The 19,921-nt window shown below is 43.6% G+C and overlaps 1 protein-coding gene across 1 annotated transcript in view; it reads right to left on the bottom strand.

Moving 5' to 3' along the window:
- LOC8032113 (procollagen-lysine,2-oxoglutarate 5-dioxygenase) overlaps window positions 1–19,921 on the bottom strand; it is a 193,579-nt gene that overhangs the window by 156,281 nt on the left and 17,377 nt on the right. Inside the window, exons 7-12 of the mRNA XM_042290845.1 lie at window positions 18,002–18,114; window positions 13,972–14,035; window positions 11,618–11,715; window positions 5,419–5,517; window positions 4,865–4,996; window positions 854–975 (exon numbers count right to left, since the gene is read on the bottom strand). Coding sequence (XP_042146779.1) covers window positions 854–975; window positions 4,865–4,996; window positions 5,419–5,517; window positions 11,618–11,715; window positions 13,972–14,035; window positions 18,002–18,114 — 628 coding nt within the window. The remainder of the gene's footprint in view (window positions 1–853; window positions 976–4,864; window positions 4,997–5,418; window positions 5,518–11,617; window positions 11,716–13,971; window positions 14,036–18,001; window positions 18,115–19,921) is intronic.

Below are 19,921 nucleotides of genomic sequence, written 5' to 3'. Positions count from 1 at the left end.
GACGCTAGCTACAGCTCACTCGGCGGAGCAGACGACGTGCGGGGTGAGAGGGGAAGTGCATTTTTTTCTCTTTTACACTCTCTGCTATGACCCTAATGGAACGGACTATAGCGCCATGCAAGCGCGGCGGTATTTAAAGAAAGTAACAAACAACGTCAAATTGCCGCCATTTCATCGCTGCTTCTGTTTTTGTGTGGCTTGTGTTTTGCGGAGAACTTGGACACCTGCTGCGAAAGCTACAATGGGCCGGTACGCTAGCTATATGGCCGGTTTTAAGCTCGAAGTCGTTGAGCATGCATTGGAGCATGGGAACCACACGACTGGATGGCATTTCAGCGCCGATCTGGTGCGTGTACGCTACTACTGGCGAAAACAAGACGAAGAGCTTCGCGCTACAAAAAAGGATCGCCGCGCATTTCGAGGGCCAAAACAAGGCAAGTTTCCTCTTGTGGAGAACAAAGTTCTGGATTAATGTGAAAAGGCTTTACAGTGAAGGCTGTGCAGTGTCCCACGAGCTGATTCAAAACCACGCGGCAAGCGACGTCAGTGAAGAGAGTGACAGTAGTTGCGAGTAGGAGCACCAACAAATGGCCGGCTAGCGACATGAATAAAAAAAATGGTTACATATATGTTGTGTGTGCGCTATTACTTTTTTTAAAAGGTAAGGTTTTATTTAATAGCGAGTTTCCTATCTACATCGTGATATGAAATTTCAATTCTTATAAATCTGTCGCAACTTTTTTTTTTTTCCCCTCATCCCGCGTAATGAACCCTCCCCCCAAATTGACGTTAACTTTTCTGAAAAAAAAAAAGGTGGGTTCATTACGCGAGTAAATACGGTAATACCACTTACAGTGCCAAATTGCGGGCATGCCATTCCTTCCTGCCGTCTTCATTTCGCATGTGCTTCACGCTTCTGTATGACTGGCCGTACTGTTCCACAAACTTGTCCACTTCCTCTTCGTGGAACTCCACCTATAAAAGATATCATTTAACTCTTAAATGAATGTTGAAGCATAAACAAGCTGCTGTGTGAACTTGAATTAACTGCGATTAAACATGCTAACTTGTCAAGGCACACAGAGAGCATTGGTGCACAGACTGAAACAAATTTTCATCTGTCAGACATTTCCCAAGGAAATAAATGTGTACACTAAGTGAAGACCAATTGATTCAACTTCTGATGTTCCAAAAAACAGCATATAATAAAATAATTATTCTGAGTGTAGTAATGAAGATGCTGTCCACTAAGAGTAAAACATTATGAGTGCCACAAATAATTGTGTGTGTAGAAATGAAAATAGCTGTCCCGTTTGATTAAATCTATATGTTTCAAGTGGCACGTGCTACAAAAGTCCCCCATCAGGAGCACCAGTTCTCAAAACGGTTTCCATTTCAATAGTTAGCACTTCTTTCTACTGACTCTCGTAAAAAAAAGGCTTGAGGTAAAACTTAAGCACTTTTTATGAGTTGTGAATGCGAAAGCACGCACGCCGCTCTTCGCTCCCTCTTTAATCTGCGACATACAACGCGCTGACCTTGGGCGTGGAATGGTGGAGCCGCTGCCTCATGGACACGCAGCGCCATCGGGTGAGCGATCATTCAAACTGTTGTGTGCCTTGCGGCGCGAGGAAGGAACAGACAGCAACGTAGTTCCCAGCAGAACGAACCCCTTAGTTTATTCCATGCGCCGTATATATTGCCACGCACCATACAACCGATAAGTGGCGAGCGAACGTGGTGATCACTGATAACACAACAGTGTGATAACACAGTCAGGATGACACCACACAAACGGACGCGCAGCGGCCAATAGGAGCCTCGTCGACGCACGCCAGCCAATGGGATCAAAGTGCAAAATGTGCCGTTGGCTAGCTTTGCACGTGGTTTCATTAAGGTGCCGTTTTGCATGGTTTCAAAGCTGATGACGTCGGCTCGCTCCATGAGACAGTTAATGCTTCCGCATTAATATGCTTTTCAACGTACACTTGCTGACCAATTTTTCATACGCCGATATTTCGGACTTGTTTGATTTTTCGGACCTAAAGGAGGAACCGTGACCTACCCAATAGAAATAGTGCATATTCTTGACCGATGTTTCGGACAGCTTAAGTCCATAAGTTATATTTTTCGGACAGAACTGTCGCGAGGGATCAGAGGGAAGCACCACCGAGGAGCCACCATTTTAGATTGTATGTTGGCTGCACATGGATTGGCTTGGCTTGGCAGTGCTACTTGAGTACGGCTGAGTCCTACCACTAGGTGTGGCTATACGGCTTTTTTTTTTCTCCATCATTGTTACCATTTTGCTTTGTTCATTCATCATTTCAGTCATGGACTTGCGCCACTTGCGCCTCTCATCTCGTTTCAGTGAATCATGTTTTCGGACTATGCCGCTATGCTGGCTTGGACGTCATGGCCCCATGTGTTCTTCTGCCGCTGCAAAGTGTCGCTAAGAAGCGCAGAAAGCACTCAACCATAATGCTAGAAAAAAAAGGCAGCGATTCTCGAGCTAATAGAAAGTGGCCAAATGCAAACAGAGGCGTAACCTGAAGCAAGGCACTATTTACAGCAAATTTGGATTTCACAAAATAAGGTAGCAGGAGTGTTCAACGAGGTGCCGCAAACCCTAAAACACCACTCATAAAGTGATATCTCGAACAAATGGCCCTATTTTTGTAAAATAAGGATGCGATTGAGTTAGAATCGCAACGTCGCATTTCCTGCAGAATTGTTGAGGAGGAGGCGAAACGGCCTTTCATCCATCTCTTCGCGTTCTTGCGGAGTCAAAGCGAATATAGGACGAAAGAAGAATCACAATGTCACGGGCTTTTCTGGCCTTGTTCAAGCGCGTACTTCTTTCACAAAAATACGACCGTCCGTCGGAAATATCGCTTTATGAGTGATGCTATCGGGTTTGTAGTCCTCGCCTAGAGCTTCCACGTTGTTTTCTGAAATCAAAATTTTGGTTCAGCATCCCTTTAAGCCCGCTCGTAATAAAGGCAAGTTTTTAATCTGCTGATTTTTTCGACTGCTTTATTATTCGGACATTTTTTAGGCCCCTGTGAAGTCCGAAAAATCAGTCGGCGATTGTAATTCTAGAAATAAACTTGCAACACAGTATAGCATGGTGTGAGGAACACTCCTGCTCCAGCAACCGTGTACGCAGACTGCCCCTCTTTAAAACGAGACACAGCTTCGTCAGTGAAAATGTCACATGCTTGTGCTGTCGCTCACGTAATAGGTCAAACCACTTCTGCAACCAAATCTCATAGCCTGCCACAGAAAGACTGAGATAAACTAGCATGGCTTTGCTAGTCACTGGCAGAATGAGAACAACAGTGTGTGTTTTTCAAATGTCCGGCCTCCAGCAGGTGCTGTGCGCTTTCCACAGTGCTTTGGCCGCACGTGCGCACTCAACTTGCACAAGACATTGAAGCGGTGTCGAAGGTAGAAAGCTTGCGCTGGAGGCAAGACAACTGAAGCTCCTCCCTGCCGTTCTCCCTTTGATTACCATGAACTAAAGTCAATGACAAAGTCAAGCTAGAATAAAGTTTAATAATTTGGAGAGCAAGTCGTCTGCTTCTTGCGAAGGGCTGGGGTTGCGGCGACGTCAAAAAGACGCCGAGTTCTGATTGGCGTTGATTGGAAGGATAGTGGGTAGACCTCAATGCCAGGTGACTCGAGGTCTACCCACTATTTTTTTTCAATCAGCCAATAAGAGCTCGGCATTCAGACCTTATCGCAACCCCTGTGCAAGAAGCAGACGACTTGCTCTCCGCATACATGGGGCATGTGTTTATTATCCGGCTGGGTAGTCACCTGGCAGCTGGTGCAATTTGTCATTACCTTGCTCTCTGATGTGCCCGTTTGCAATGCTCAAGGAATAAGTCACTTTCTGAGGTATGATTGGGCTCAGTCATCCATAAAGTATGGACAATTTATTACCCAGTCACAACACCTCAGTGTAATGCCAGACCTCAAGTGGAGGGAGTTGAGATCTTTTAAGTTCACAGAGCCGCCATGCGATTAAGAGGAGGAAAGTTCCTGCCACGGACCACGGAATGCACAGCGTGGACTTATACTGCGAGCAGTTGTGCACAATACTTGTGGGACGAAACAAACTTGCAATCTAAATAAATAAGGGAAATGATAATCATGAAGCTTATGATAGAGTTGATAGCATGGTGCACTTTTCAATATGTTTACCGCCGTGTATTACCCTTGCTTATCTAATCTGACTGGTCGACCGTTAAATTGCAGGGTCCCCTCAATAAGTAAGCTTTAAAACATAGCATTTTATGGCTGTGTCAAAAAACTTCAATGACCCCATTCAAAATTTAATAAGGCAATAAGGGACACACAAATGATGCAGCTCTTAGAATGAACCTGAACTGTCACTAACCTGTCAAACCCGAGGTGACCCAAATTGACCTTGTGCTTGTTCTATGGCACGACTATGCTTTGCTTTAGACCTGATTGTTATTTATTTTTTCAGCACCGTCTATGGTGCTTTCTACAGTCATGTAAGGAATGCCAGTTGTAAGTCCTTGACATTTTTTTTTTTTGTTTTTCTTGACTGATTAACCGAACAGTCTTACCTGAATCACTTAAATGGGTAACAAGAATGCTTAAACGAAGAGAATATGTCTGCATCTTTTTAGCATTGATGCATTTAGTTTGCTAAGGTGAACCTTAATTAAAATGAGCCTCCACAAAACATCCATAGACATGTAGAAAAATAAAAACTCATTTCTTACAGCCAACAGAGACACGGTATAGCTGCCGTGGCTGACTAGAACACTCTCCCAAAATGGAGATATAGAAGTTCTACAAGTTGGATAAAAATCAGAATTCAGCTTACAGCGTTATGCACAAACAAGTCAATCCTCTCTCTTGGATAGTTGAGATTGTAGACCTTAGACAAAGCTTCCCACAAAAATGGAGTGGGGTGCTCTATGAAAATCCCAATCAGAACCCTTGGAAGCTCTGATGGCTGAAACGAAAACAAGAGGTAAGGATGCAGATGATGCGTAAAGAGTGATGGGAAGAAGGTTGTCTGCACTGTATACATAGAGGACAGTAAATGTCCTTTGAAACATGCCGTATTGCAAAACATTATGTACATCTAACCTCATACCGCTTCCTTCCTATGAAGGATTAGGGGAAGACAGAAAGTCAGAAACAGTGGATGTTGATGTCACTCAGGGCCACACCCTATTCTAACAGTAGTTCTCAGACATGTAATGAAATAAGGTGCCCAAGAATAATATCAGAACTTCATTTAGAAATATAAGCTCTGGTTCTTTCTAGAACTTGGTAAAGATTATTTAAGTTTGCATTATCAATCCCATCTGTAAAGTTGTCATGCATGCACCTGACCAGAGACTAAACGGCAAATATCAAAATCATTCCTACCTCCTTGTCGGCAAGGCTAAAGGCATCGTAGCACACACGGCAGCCTGCTAGGCTGTTCCACGACTTAGCAAGATAATTTCCAAAGCTGTTCAGCACAACCTGCCAAGAGAAAAAATTTACAACAAATGCAATGAGCCATAAGAAAAAAAGCGTCCACTTTCTGTACAATTTGCTCTGAATGAACACACTAAAGTAGTTTAGTTCAAAGGTATTTTGAACGAAACATGCTTTATGAAAGAAAGCCTTAATTACAGGGCATTTAGTATATAGAAAAAAGCCAATAAACTAACCCAAAACTTAAAAAGCTAACAAAATAGGCCCACTTTACAAGAACTATGCTTTCCAAATTGTGCAAAATGCTGAAATTATCATTTTCATAGCTGACACGCTCAGGCAGGAAGTTCCACCAAGAAATGACAGGAGAAAGCACTGAATTTTTAAATATTTTAACTCTGGAGAAGAGAAGCTTCAGGGAGATGATCAAGGTCAGGGTCGGGCAAACACAAGCCCGCTGGCTGAACCTGGGCCCACAAGGCATCTGCTGTGGCCCACTGCCTCTTTAAAACAAAAAGCTCGATGTACACCTAAGCACTTCTTAGGAGTTGTTGATGCAAAAGCATGCATGCTGTTCCTCCGCTCCCTCATTTCGTCTGCGGCATACTTGAGTCAACAATCGAGCGTACTCACTTTCCTCGCTGCGCTGACCTTGGGCGTGGAGCGGTGGAGCCGCTGCCTCGCGGACATGCAGCGCTATTGGTGGCACCAATTGAAACTGATGCGCGGCAGCTTCCTATCACCGCCGTTTTGCGTGGCTTTCAGCGTGGTTTTAAAGCTGGAATGCCTCAGATCACGGCTTCGGGAATTTATCTGCCGTTTGGTGCGGCTGATGAGGTCTGCTCGCTCCATGGGACAGTTAAATGCTTTCGCATTAAAAGTATACAGGGTATTCGCGCAACTTCCAGCTTCCATGGGAAGGAGAGAGAAAAACTTCTGGGTCTCCTCTGTTTACCTTCTGTTTGAATGGGTGTGCGACAAATCTTGGTACACTAGCGAGCAATTGTGTGAAAGCTACACCTAGGAATGCCCCAGTGTTGTCTTTATGAGTGGCCGATGTGCACAGGCACGAACGAAATGTCACGAATGAAGTTCTTTCAATTTTCTCGAGACGAGGGATGCCACCGACGCAGCCGGGCTTGGGTGATCGCAGGGCGATGGCATTAGCAGATGGTGCCCACCTGATTCGGTGTGCTGCCCACAGATGGCACAACGTGAGAAACGTGAGAAATGTAGGTTCTCTACGCAAGGATGCGGTGCCTTGACTGGCCATCTCCATACAACGATAGGTGCCAACCGCGTCATTATGGCGCATTGAAATGCAAGGTGACACAGAGCTCTAGGAAAGAAACCTTGAATACTAAAGGAAGCAAGTCAAAGCATTGGGAAACTGCGCATTACAGAGACTCACATCGTGTTGAAGGAAGTGTAATTAAAACTTTCGGAAGATTGTCTGCTAGAACCAAGACCCGGCATGGCGACCCCTGCGGGGAAGCTCGGCGGGTGTCTTAGGTGCTTGGGGGAGGTAGGTGCCCATCGCCCATGCCTAGCTGCTCACGAAGTAGTTGAAAGCATTTAAGGATTTGTAGGTTTCAAATCATTCTCAAGTACTATATGGGCCACAGCCATATATGGGGAGAGTTTGGCCAGTCTATGGTCTTGCCGCCGTAACGCCCCACTCCCGAGTGAGCCAATCAGCCCGCGGCACAGAGCGAGAGGCGTGAGCGCACGTGTGTAAACTCCTGGCTGCTCCCAGCTGAGCGGAGAGGGGCACCATTTTCATTCATTCGCCCGGCGAAATGCATGGAATCTACATCTAAATTTCGATTCTTTCCTTTTATTTGGCAGGCTCTGGCAAGAAAATGATATAGTGTTATTTCTCGATGGCTTAAAAAGCTAACAAATAAAGTTTCTCCATGTTTAAACGTAAACTTTGATTCAGGCGAAAAAGAAATAAGCCAGTAGCAGACGACGCATAGCCTTAAAGGGCAACTCCATTCCATTTTTACAATTTTTGGGTTACGATCTCTTTAGTCGAAGCCGGCGACCCTGAATCACGAGATACAATTTGTTTTTCGGTAGTGTGTATAGTTTTGTAGATATCGTGAATTCAAGTATCGTTCCGGCGGCACGGCGAAACCGAAACTACCGGCTGAAGCAGCTTGACAACACTGATACTTCTCGTCCCACGCTTCGCGCCGGCGCACCGACAATGTCGCCTCAGTCAGTCGCACGTGGAGTTTCAAAACAGAAGGTTAGATGCCCATTTTCTTTTTTTACCGCTTCACTTTGTTAATATGCACCAAATAAAGTAAGTTTTAGCGTGTATTTATAAATTTGCCGGCCGAAAAGCGAATCCGACTGCTATAAATATGACGCTGTCGGTGCCGGCGCAGCATGACTGTATTTGTTTCTTGCTCGCAAACCGAAAGAAAACGAAATAATGGGAGATAGATGGATAGCTGTATCCACAAGTGGTCTAAGTTGTTAAAGCCAAGGTGCCTTTACGTGTACGCTAGTTAGATCAGCCGCGACCTGCTGCATCCGGCCGATCGTGCTCGAGCAGCCGGCGGGCGGTACGCGAACAGCGACGGCACCGCATCGTTCTTCAAAGACGCATGTTTCGTGGAAAAACCCACAACAGTTAGCAGCCGCAGATCCTGTGTGTAGGTGTCTGATGTAAAGTGCTGGGAGCAGAGCTTCGCATTGGAGCTAGGAGTAGACTGTCTACCGAAGTCTATCTGGCGAACGGCACCAACCCACACCTTGTGCCTCCTCCGGTCTCTTGGGAAGTGGTGGAACCGCAGCTCCGGGTTGCGCACCGGGTTGTTGGTGCAACCCACAGCACTACAAGTCGTGCTTGACATTGCCCAACGCGAGTCCGGCAAGTCTCTCCGGCTCCACGACGCGGGCGTGAGCGAGCAGCACCGCTTCGCTCTCTTCCGCGCTGTCGCGGAAGCAATGCTGGAGTTAAAGGAACTGCCTGGACGCTAATAAAAATAGGAGAACACAGGATAATGTGGTAAACACATCGTGCCGTCAGCAGAATCGCAGAATGCCACGGGAAACGAAGCGTTCGCGGCGTCCGTACGAGAGCATAGGACTAGACCTACGTCATTGCCCCGCGTTGCTTCACTAGCTCACCCAGTGCCAGCGATGCTTACCCGCTTTCGGGCCGGTAACCGAGCCGGGAGAACATTTTTAATATTGGTTTTAATCGGTAATGCGGTGTCGGTTTGACGTGATATTTTGGGTATGACCGTATTTTGACCTCCTAAAGCAATATCAGTCATATCAATAGGGTCGACTTTTTGAGTGGAGTTGCCCAGTGCTCTGTGCCGACAGCGTTGCGTCAAAATGGCAGCCGTCTCTTCTTTGCTCCCTTCTTTCTCTCTCTCTCGCTCCTTCGGCACTCTCCTCCTTTTCCTTCCCTTTTCTCCTCTCCAGCGCCTTAGTCGCCACATCCACAAGCCAAACTCTCCCAATATACGGCTCTAATATAGGCCAGGCGGCTTGAACACGTAGTTGTGAAGATGAGCCCATGATACCTTTGGCAGCTTTGTCATTTCTTTGAGGAACAGGTGCTCTTTCTTCTTATCCAAGAAATCAGAAAGGCATGCCAACCCAGTATAAATCAATTTCTGAAAATACCGCAATCGGTCCTCTACAGTGAGACTTTTAATGTATGCGCTACTCACTGAAAGTCTGCAAAAACAAGCAAAAACAATGGCCAACCGGAAGCAACATGCTTTCCTCGGAAGTTCGCCCATGTTTGTTTTTGTTTATCGTTATTAAATACCCTAAATACTGCAACCCACTAGCGCATCTACATAGAATAGAACCTCAATAAATCAATCACGGTTTGTTCGGAACCCTGGATAATTCGCAAAAATTTCTATGGTGCCGTAATTTCTCATGAAAATATGACCGGTTAATACGAGCAATCTGCACATGCTGAACCAGTTAATTTGTCGGTTTGGTCTTCCAAGTTAAGTTTTTAGTTGCTAGCTGGCACTAGTTGGCAGCTCAAGTCAGCAGAAAAAACCAACATGGCACAAGTCTTCATTGTTCCGTAGTATTGTTTCCAGTTTGTTGGTCACTTAGCAATCCACTTGGCTGTGTTCCGAATCTTACCCAAATAGATCCGAGTTACTTTGGCGGGCCATGTCATGTGACAACACAGATAGAGCAATGCTGGATGTGATAAGGTTTTCGAACGCCAAGGTACAAGAACCTCACCATGAAGTATGATTAAGTAAATTTTGGAACACGGCTTTTGTTGCCTTGAGCTTGGGCTGGATCACAGGGCTGGCTCGCGTGTGGTCCTCCATCTAGGGGCGTCCAAAGCGTTTGAAGCAGTGCAGACGGAAGATGCCGAAATATAAATATTTACCATTACAACAAAAAGTTTAACTTGTCGAGGAAGAGGAGAAATCAACATGTACTAAAACCGAGTTTACAGAGAGGCACCAGGTGCCCATCTCCATGTTCTGCATTTTCTCAAGAACAAGGCAAAGATCCTCGAGGCATACAGCAAGACACACTCATCAAAGCAACTGCAGATTCGGTTCCCGACATTATTTGGACGTCGAAGCCGTCCCGATTACCCGCCCCGATTACCCAACTCCAGAATGCCCCTGCAGCTTGCAACATCAACAACACGACGTTGCGAGAGAAGGTCAACGATTTAGCATCGCAACTTGGTCACGAATCAACAGATGGTTGTCACGTTTCAAGGAACAGAGTGACGACATTCCCAACGGCGTGTGGTAAGAGCGGCAGCGCAAAGAAGACTGTTGTTGAAGATTTGATAGAGCAAACCTTGGCTCCATTTCTTAACACAAACAGAGTAGATGATACCTATCTGGACGGAGCAACTGTTTTACGAGATGCTTCCGTCAAAAATGCTCGTGATAAAGGACACCGATGTAATGGAAGCAGCCAAAGATGGAAGCAGTCAAAAGACAGAATCACAGTTTTCTTCAGCACAAATATGATGAGCAAACACAAGCTGACGCTCCTTGTTGTAGAAAAAGTGAAAAACACCGCGATGCTTCAAACGTGATCGGCTTCCACCAGCCAATGAACTCATCTACTGACACAACGAGAAGGCCTGGGTCACAGCAGCATCTGTCCGAAGAGTAGTATGTGCGACTCCACGATCATAAGTTTGCGGCAGCAGGACGAAAAGTTGCTTTCATCGCCGATAACTGTCCTGGCCATGGTGACATCCAGAACCTCAAAGCAATCAAGATGGTCTTCCTTCCACCGAACACGACGTCCATCTCGCAGTCAATGGATTGAGGCATTATTTTGCACACACGAAAGATCTAACGTCACCACTTTTTAAAGCAAATGTCGCACCATTACGACAAGGGCACAGGCTATTCCATCGACCTTCTCGGTGCTATGTGCTTGATCGTGTATGCCTGGATACAAGTGAAGGCAGACGCCATCAAATGGTGCTTTAAGCGTGCGGGGTTTTCAAAGGAACAAACATCCGAGGAGCTGGACAGTGTCGCTAGTGCCAATGTTAGTGCCGTCGTCCCTGGAGTTGACAATGAGGGGAGGAGCTTTGCTCCCGCGTCAAGGACAGCGACAATAAGTAGGTAGGTATGAGTTTCGCCGACTACTTACACATTGAAGAGAACAAGCCAACCTGCTACATGAACAGCGAAATCACTAACAGTGCGACGGCCAAGAATGATGACGACGACAAGTCGCCTCAAGCGCCCGCTCCAGGGGAAGTGATAAAGTCGCTGGATGTCGTCCGCAGCTTCGTGGAATATAATGGCGGGGATTAACGAGATGTTTCCGCTAGTTAGCCTTCTTGAAGATATGACATTCGGCGCCAATAATTACCAAACACGGCAGTCTGATTTCGACAACTCCTTCATGTGATCGTCCCTCGGTTTCAACTATCCATTTTGAATAAATGTTTAATTCGAGATTCAGTGCTTTGCTGATAATTTTTGTCACTTTCTTTCTTTTTCAGACAGTTCACAAGTCCGTTTAATTCACATACTTTCCGCCGTCTGACTGACTTTGAGTTAAAGAGGTTCTACTGTAGCTTTACCTTAAATTGTTTCTCATAAACTGATCCCCCGTTATCAGTCCCCAGCTTTTAAATACCAGAACTCCTCACCTTGGAAGGCCCATTACCGTGAATTACCAACGGCACAGTACCAAAGGCTGAATTATGCAAATATGGTTCAGAATCCAACCCAAGCAGCTCAACATCACCTGCAGAAAAAAAGGCCATGAATAGGAAGCGCTGCATTTTCTGCTTATATTTAATGATGAATACATGAAAGGGCATTATAATTGGCTTTTGAATGTCTCTGAGAGTAAATAATCCAGAGGCCCAGATAGATGACCGTTTCAATCTAATTAAGTTAGGAAACTGCAGTAAAACAAACATTATGTGGCTCTGCAATATTATGTTGTTTTTTGTTTTTCATTTTTCTAATTTAATTTTAATAAAATAAATACCTATCTGCACATAATGAACAAACACACTGATAAACAAACATGTTGCACCAAGACCAAAAAATTAAGATAAAAAGGGGTTATCTTTCTTGTTTATGTTCAATATTTTGTTTTCTTCTGTCAGCCACCACCAAACACCAGCACATTATTGGGATGTTATCATCACGAATAAACAATGAAAGCCTTTCTACATATTATTTTTGTATATATATTTTGAATAACAAACCGCACCTAAATCATTAAAAAAAATATAAACACAAGGAAACTAGCAAAAAGACAGCAAGCTTATTACTTTTAGTTTATGGTAGGCAGTTACAAACCGTAAAATACAGGACAAGCACCCACCCAAAAGTTAGAGATAATGAAGAGAAGATGGGAATGAGTGCTCGTTAGGTTTGAGAGCAAAAAAGCAAAAGGGGCAAATGGAGGGTTAGGTCCTTGCTTGGCCCTTCTTTGATCCAACAAAGTCGAACAGGAGCAGTATGGGGTCTGCCAGAACTCCTGGTTTTTAATCAGCCGTGTCACTTTCATCAAGCATGCTTCGTACTGGCGCTCTCGCATCAAGCTTTGCACCAACCCACCAGCACAAAGGTTCACCGCTTTGCACTGGCTTTTAATATGAAGGAACATCTTGATAAATAAGGGGGGGGGGGGCTTAGAAGTTTGCTGGCGTGGGTGGTGGATATAGCTGTTACTTATACTTCAAATGTTTAAAACGTAGGGGGTGAGCACTTGTGGCAACATGAGCACATGCTCAATATTGTACGGCAATTATCCGTATAAGTCACTCTCGGCAGAGATTTTTATATAGCTGTGGCAAATTATCTTCTCCAATCTGTGGTAATCAATGGTGCAGTTGACAAATTCTTGGTCAACAATGCCCTTATGTTGTCAGAGTAATTTAGCTACATGTGAATTTAGCTACTTTTAGCTACAGTGGTTTACAGTGGTGCTATTTTGAATGGTGTAAATAAATGTTTTATATAAACCTTGTGGTAACATGGATGTAGTATAAATACAGGGTGTTAGATTTTAATTTAAACAGATTTATTTCTACAATTTGTGAAAGGTATGCAATGTAGTCTCTGCAGGCGAGTTATACGGCCAGGGGAACATAATGTAAGTGGCTAATCCTCACAATAAGTCAGATAATGAACTAAAATATGTTAATTAACTATTTAATTGGTAAGATAAACATATTGTTCCAATTAAAAATTAGCTGGGCGTTATCGAAAATCAGTCAATTTTAGGAATACTTGATGCACGTGGGAAGTGCAGGGGTGCGTCAAAGTTACCAGGTGTGCAATAGGCACAATGCTAGCGGTGCCGAAAAGCAGATGCTACGATTATCATCTGCGTTTTGTGCCTGCTGCATGAGTAGTAACTTGGGTGCACCCCCGTGCATCAAGTCTTTCTAAAATTGACTGCTTTAGTAGTTTTCGATGACACTCAGAAAAATTCTAATTTGAACCATATGTTTCTTTTGACTACTTAAAAAGTTAATAAACACATTGTAGTTTTTGTCTTATTGTGAGGATTAGCCACCTATATTATGTCTCCCTGTCAGTATAAGTCACCAGCAGAGACCGCATTTCATGAATTTTTTTAAATAAATCTGTTTGAATTAGAATCCCTGTACATTAGATGCATAATTTATTGCTACCTTACATTCAGCGACATCTCAATGGAACATCAGTATTGTCATTGTGGAATGCTGACAAGTATTTATGCTCTGCCGCAAATTATTATTTTTTTCTTTTTACATTACCCTACATAAAGGTTACATCTTCACCCATGTACATGAGCTCTTCTGGCAGTTCTGCCAGAAGCAAACAGTGCTTTCCCCCAAATGTTTCTACCAGAAGCTTGAGATTCTTGTAACAAGATTGCCACTCAGCACATACGTTCTGAATAACAGGTGAAGTTAGTTCAGAAACTCGTACAACACCTGTGCCTTCAAATACTTTTTGGTGTGGCACTCTGCCTAATGCAACCGTAAATCATCCTTACCCACAGCTCCATTAAGGTTCTGGAATATTTCAGCGCGATGGTCAAGTTTGATGCCCCACTTTTTCTGCAAAAGAGTAGAAAAACAAACACTTATTGGCTCCTGAAATGACTACTGGTGACCCACTAGAACTCTAATTGGATGAACCAAGCTGTTAATAAGACTACCTTTGTATTTTAAAGGAGAGAAGGTGCTGTGCACAAAGGAGGTGCTTTCTGCTTAATATCACCACAAAAAACACTGATCAAAAAATATGAGGGTCTGTTGTTTGCTTTTTATATACCTTATGCTTTGGAGCAGGGCCGGCGTTAGGCATGGGCGAGCGGGGCGGGCGCTCCGGGACCCGCGCTTACGACAGGGCCCCGCAAGTGACAGAGGGGCCCCGCGGTCACTCGCCGGTTGAACTTTTTGTAAAATTTCAACATCGCCACTACAGATAACTTTCATTGCTGAATTTTCCAAAGGAAAAAAAAAATAGTTAGCTGACCGACGGGCGCGGGGCCCTTCGCCAATTTGCGGATTGCTCCACCCGGACAGAAAAATTCCTGTGTTACAAAACTAACCTCTCCTCGTGGAGTTTTCCAAAGGAAAAAATAGCTGGCCGACGGGCGCGGGGCCCTTCGCCAATTTGCAGACTGTTCCACCCGGACAGAAAAATGCCTGTGTTGCCACAATGCCACCCGGACTGTTCCACCCGGACAGAAAAATGCCACAGCTATCCCACCGCTGCCACCATGTCGCGGTTGGGCAGTGAACAGACAAGAGACCAGCCTGTGTGAGTGTCAGAACCCATCTGTCGGGCGAGCCCGCGTTTATTCATCTCTCAAACACGCCCCGTCTCCCGTGCGGTGGCGCCCTCTCTCGGCCGCTCGCCTAACCCTCCAACAGTCTTCGTGCCGAACGCAGCCCCGCCAGCCGCAGAACTCGTCCGGTTGTGACTTTTCCTTGTTGTGACTTTATGGCTGGCGTGCGTCGATAGCACCTTTGTAATTGCTCAGTTCTCTGTTCTGTTCATTTATTGCATATATAAAAAACCAAGCCAATCTGCACATAGCACTACTGAATAAATACACACCCGAGATATCCAGCATGATAACGTGCCCGTCTCGTTTTTCTTCATGTTTAGTATAAGCGAAGTTATTTTTAAATTTCAGATTTTGCTTTTTAAACTTTTGTTGACATTTTTTTTTTTTACTTTCTTGCCCTGGGCCTTGCGTTATGTAGCACCGGCCCTGCTTTGGAGGAACCAATTTAGCTGGCAATAAAACTTACATTATCACAACAAATCATTACCATTGAATATGACTGTGAATCAGGTTTAAAATGTTAAAATAACTGTGGGTCATAAAAGAATATCAGAGTTGATATAATAAAGGCCCATGATGACTTGATACATTTGCCTTGAGTATCTAAGAAACATGTCTTTTGAACAAATATGCATTGTAACACTTTAACCAAAATATCTAATGGACCCATAAAACTTTCCACGCAATGGTTCAACAAACATTTCTACAGGACCAACAGAAATTTCTGTAGGTCCAATACAAATGTCCTATAAGACCTATATAACTTTTAATTTGTCCACCAGATATTTATGTTGAACCAATTGTTACTATAGTAAAAATGTGCATTAAACCAATGCCCATTACTGCAGACCAATAGAAATTCCTATTGATTCAATTGAAATCTCTCCCGGAATTTCTGCAAGGAAGACATAATAGGCGTTAAAGGGGTACTCCGGCGATTTCTTCATGGTCCCCGATTTGCTTGAAATTTTGCTAAACTCGCAAAACAACATCACTAAAATAGTATCCCAAATATTATGTTAAAATCATCTTTTTTTCACGAAGTTATTGAATTTACAATCTTGGTCCATCACCGTGTTTTTCAAAATGAAAGTCTCTACTGGCAACAACAAAAAGTGACGTCAGTGGAAGTGCAGCAATTCACTCTGGACTATAGATGGTGTTCCCAACTGATTCGAAGCAGTTTCATGGTGTCAAATGAATGCTTTGGAAGCTCGCTCAGGACCCGCGCTCGAGCGCAGAACAAATGATTGGCATATTCTATTTTTTAGACTGCTCGCTCGACTGGCAAGCCTGCCCCGTCACTGACATCACGGCACTGAAAAGTGTGGGTATATTTGAATGTTGGTTTTTGCATCATTTTCATTTGCCGATTTCGCAATTACTATTATGAATTTCGTGATACTAAATAGCATACCGGAAAGGGTAAAGGGTAAAGTCAGAAAATATAGTTAGTTGAGGTAGCTCAAGAAATCGCCAGAGTACCACTTTAAGTCAACTTGCGCCATAATAAATAAATGTGTTCTTATATATATATCTTTCTAATTGGTTATAGTTTGAACTAGAAATGTATGAACTGGCGGTTTTCTAAAGGGAATTTCAGACCAATTGAAGAAATACCAATTGGTGTGGTTCCGATTGGAACCATTCTAATCAGAACCACAGCAATTGGTATTTTTCCAATTGGGCATTCCAAAACACAGTCGGTTATGATTCCAATTGGAAAAAAACCAATTGGTATATTTCCAATTGTGTGTTCTAGAACACAGTTGGTCATGGTGCCAATTGGAAAAAAGCCAATTGGTAATATTGAACCAATTGGCATTTTTTCCAAGGAGGCGTTCCAAAACACAACCGGTTTTGGCAATTGGTACCAATTGGAAAATCCAATGGGACCCAATGGGTATTTTTAACGGGGATGCATATACATCCGATCCGCATCTGCAGCCCCTGGCATCCGCGTCCGATCCGCAATCCACAAAATCTGATTCATTTTTATTAGAATCTGCCAGTTTAGTGCGAATATCCATGGACAATCCGCAGATATGCAGGGCTCTACTTATCAGCTATCATCTTTCTGTACTCTACCTACTTGTCTGTGTCGACTACTTCCCTTCAAAAACAACTTACAACCCCGCTATTTCATTCAGTCAAGCCAGCACAATATACCGGTAGATATCAAAAACAGCCTACCTATATAAATATAAGAATAGTCGTAATCGTCTAAAAACCAAAAACCAAGAGCCATATTTAAAGGGGCGGTGCAACGATTTTATGATTAAAAAAATTTGCATCTCATCATTTTTACCTTGTTTATCGTGTCCCGGAGGATAAAGAAAACACCTCCTTCATTAAAAATGTCCAGATTCCGCTGCATAATTGCAAAGCGAAAGTCGAGCTTTTCCCCCCACCTGCAGCCCCAAGTGGCAGCCGAAGGAACTACAGCGAAAAGATTACGTGACCTCGCTCGGCTCTAAGCTGCAGCATGACGCCTGCTAATGTCAGCAGAGAGAGGGAGAGGAAGCGTCATCCGAGAGAGCACACGGGAACGGCACTCCGAATGACGTCACTAGGAGGGGGACCAGGTGTGACCCTGAAGGCTGGGAGGGAGTTGAGGGGTGCCCGAAATGCCAATATTTATCTTTTTTACGCAACAACTAGGACACGTAGGCGAAATCGGTTTTCTGTTCTTTACTTCAGAAGTGTCAGAGGGCAACTTCCAGAAATATTTGACCGAAGTCCGGAAATCGTGGCACCCCCCCTTTAAAGTTATTGCTTCCACTATCTACCAAGAAATATTGATAAATGTGTGCTGAACATTACTGTGATGAATTGGTGGATATACATAAGCATAAAAAATCAGACATTAAAGTTTTGCTCTCTTTTGCATCATTCCTAATCCAGTACCAGAGAGCACAAAATGAATGTAAACTATAGCCATGGCTATGGTATCTTTCTGGGGTTAGTCAATCAGAATTTCTCCAGCAAACATATCGAAATGGGTACATTTCTTGTGCAGTGCTTTAGCTTACTTTTACACACTACTGCTGTTCGCTTCTTGGTGCCAATTTTGCAGCAGCTGTACGTGTTGAAGTCAAGCTGATTCATTCAATCTGCAGTATTTCTGTCAGAAGTTTCATTTACAAGGTGACCTTTCCTTTCCAAGTTGTATGAAACCGCACTGAAAAGGTTTTCACAACACAGTCGCAAGTAGCAGAACACTCACCCGAAGATCTTCGTTGAGGTAGATCTTGGTGTAGAACAACTGGTCATCGGCTTCGTCCTCAAGCTCAGAGCTTGAGACAATTTCGTAAATTTGGGGGGCGTATCCTATGATTCCTAAGAAGGCAAAAACAAATTCATGCAGCTTTCAAAACAACATATCTTCTCTTCAGTCTCTCTTGAGCAACACTTCAGATTAAAGTTACAGTATTTAAATGCCAAGGACCTCTGGCTGAAGGAGCAACGTGCAAAAAAAAAAAAAACCAGACGCTGATTGGTTAGCTTTGTCATTCCTAAGAAAGCATTAGTCCTACTTCATGCATGCAGGAAGCGAAATGGCAAGTGCTAGCAAGCTGCGCATTTTTACAAACTTTTACAAAGTTTACAGCAGTGTCGAAAACACTGTGCCTAAAGGAATGTATCAGGCACACAATAAGCTACTTCACTGAATAAGAATGATTTAAAAAATAGATACAACATGCCCTCTCATTTGGCAACCCTTCACTTAACACAACCATTTTACTTTGATTACAGATGATGATTTTTTCTTGAAAATAATTAATTTTTACCAAGGTATTGATGAAAAATTGCTTTGTACATGACCGTTTCTCCAATTTCCTAAGTAGAAATGTGTCACCATGCTTAGGAATGAGATTCACACTAATAACCTTCTGGTTAGGGTACTTCCAGAATAGAAAACATCTTTTAGTGATGTAGAGGTGAAATTTGAGCTTTCCGATTGACTTGAGGGCTCAAAACTTATCTGTATTTGGCCCAAATGAAGTATTGAATGTTATGGTTTTTGACAGGTTCAAGGAGCAGAAATATAATGTTTATTTGAAGAGGAGCAGTTCTTTGGACAGGAAGTGGAATGGTCATGTCCACATAAAATGTTTTAAATGTGAAATTTTTTAACTTCACCCCTTTGAAATACCTCCCAATTCAGATAAATAATTTAATGAATAGCCCTACAAAGCACAAGTCAAATAAAACATTGAGTTCCCTTTTTTTTTTTAATTAAGGCAAAAAGCATGCTCTTAAGAACAATAGTTCTAACAGATGTTATAAGTGCTCTAAACATTTGCTATGGGTAGCTCTTTTACATTGCAAATGGTTTGTTGTTCATGCCGAATTCATGCCACTAGGTGTAAGTGTCAGCTTATACCTAACTTGAGACTGTAACTCATGCCACTGTTTATGAGGAGTGCTTAGAGCCTGCGCAAGAAAAACTTGAAATTATATTTAGCTAGATTTCTTCAACATGATGTTAGGAGCATGCTTGCATGCAAGTCCAAGCAACTCACCTGCATACGAGAAATCGGGGCAAGCTAGGAGATTAGGCCATTCATAGCAAAGAACAGCACAAAACAGAGATAAGCATCGTGAGAACTGCAGTTACAGGTATGAACAAGAGCAATCACACTACTCTTTTATCATGTCTAACCCCAGTTCATGCTTTATTTAAGTTAAAGGGGCAGTGCAACGGCTTTAACATTGAAAGAATTTGCAGCTCGTAGTAAATGCGCCACCTTCCCCCAAAATATTGCTATCCCGCTGTGTATTTGCAAAGGAAAAAACGAATTTTTTGCCGATCTGCAGCCGCGTGTAGTGGTTACGGGAACTATGGTGTTGCGCCACTGGAGTACACATGGAAGTCAACAAAGTCAGTCCCCCTCCAGTGCCACCTTTGCCATCAGGCCCGTGGCAAACGGTCTTTTGTCTCTATCGCTCGCAGTGACCTTCATCGATGCTAATCCTTCAAAAGTCACCAAACACGGAGGGAGTGGCTGAAGGCTCTGAAGACAGAACCGAATGGAAAAGCCAGGTGGTCCCCCAGTGATGTCACTCTAAAGACGGCGTCAGCGTTGAGTGGAACATTGACCTTTGGCTTGTTTCATTTTTCAAAATAAAAAAGCGAAAAAAA

Source organism: Ixodes scapularis, unplaced genomic scaffold (assembly GCF_016920785.2).
Source record: "Ixodes scapularis isolate PalLabHiFi unplaced genomic scaffold, ASM1692078v2 PGA_scaffold1__304_contigs__length_218370807, whole genome shotgun sequence".
Lineage (NCBI taxonomy): Eukaryota > Metazoa > Arthropoda > Arachnida > Ixodida > Ixodidae > Ixodes > Ixodes scapularis.
This window is presented reverse-complemented; position numbering and strand designations above follow the sequence as displayed.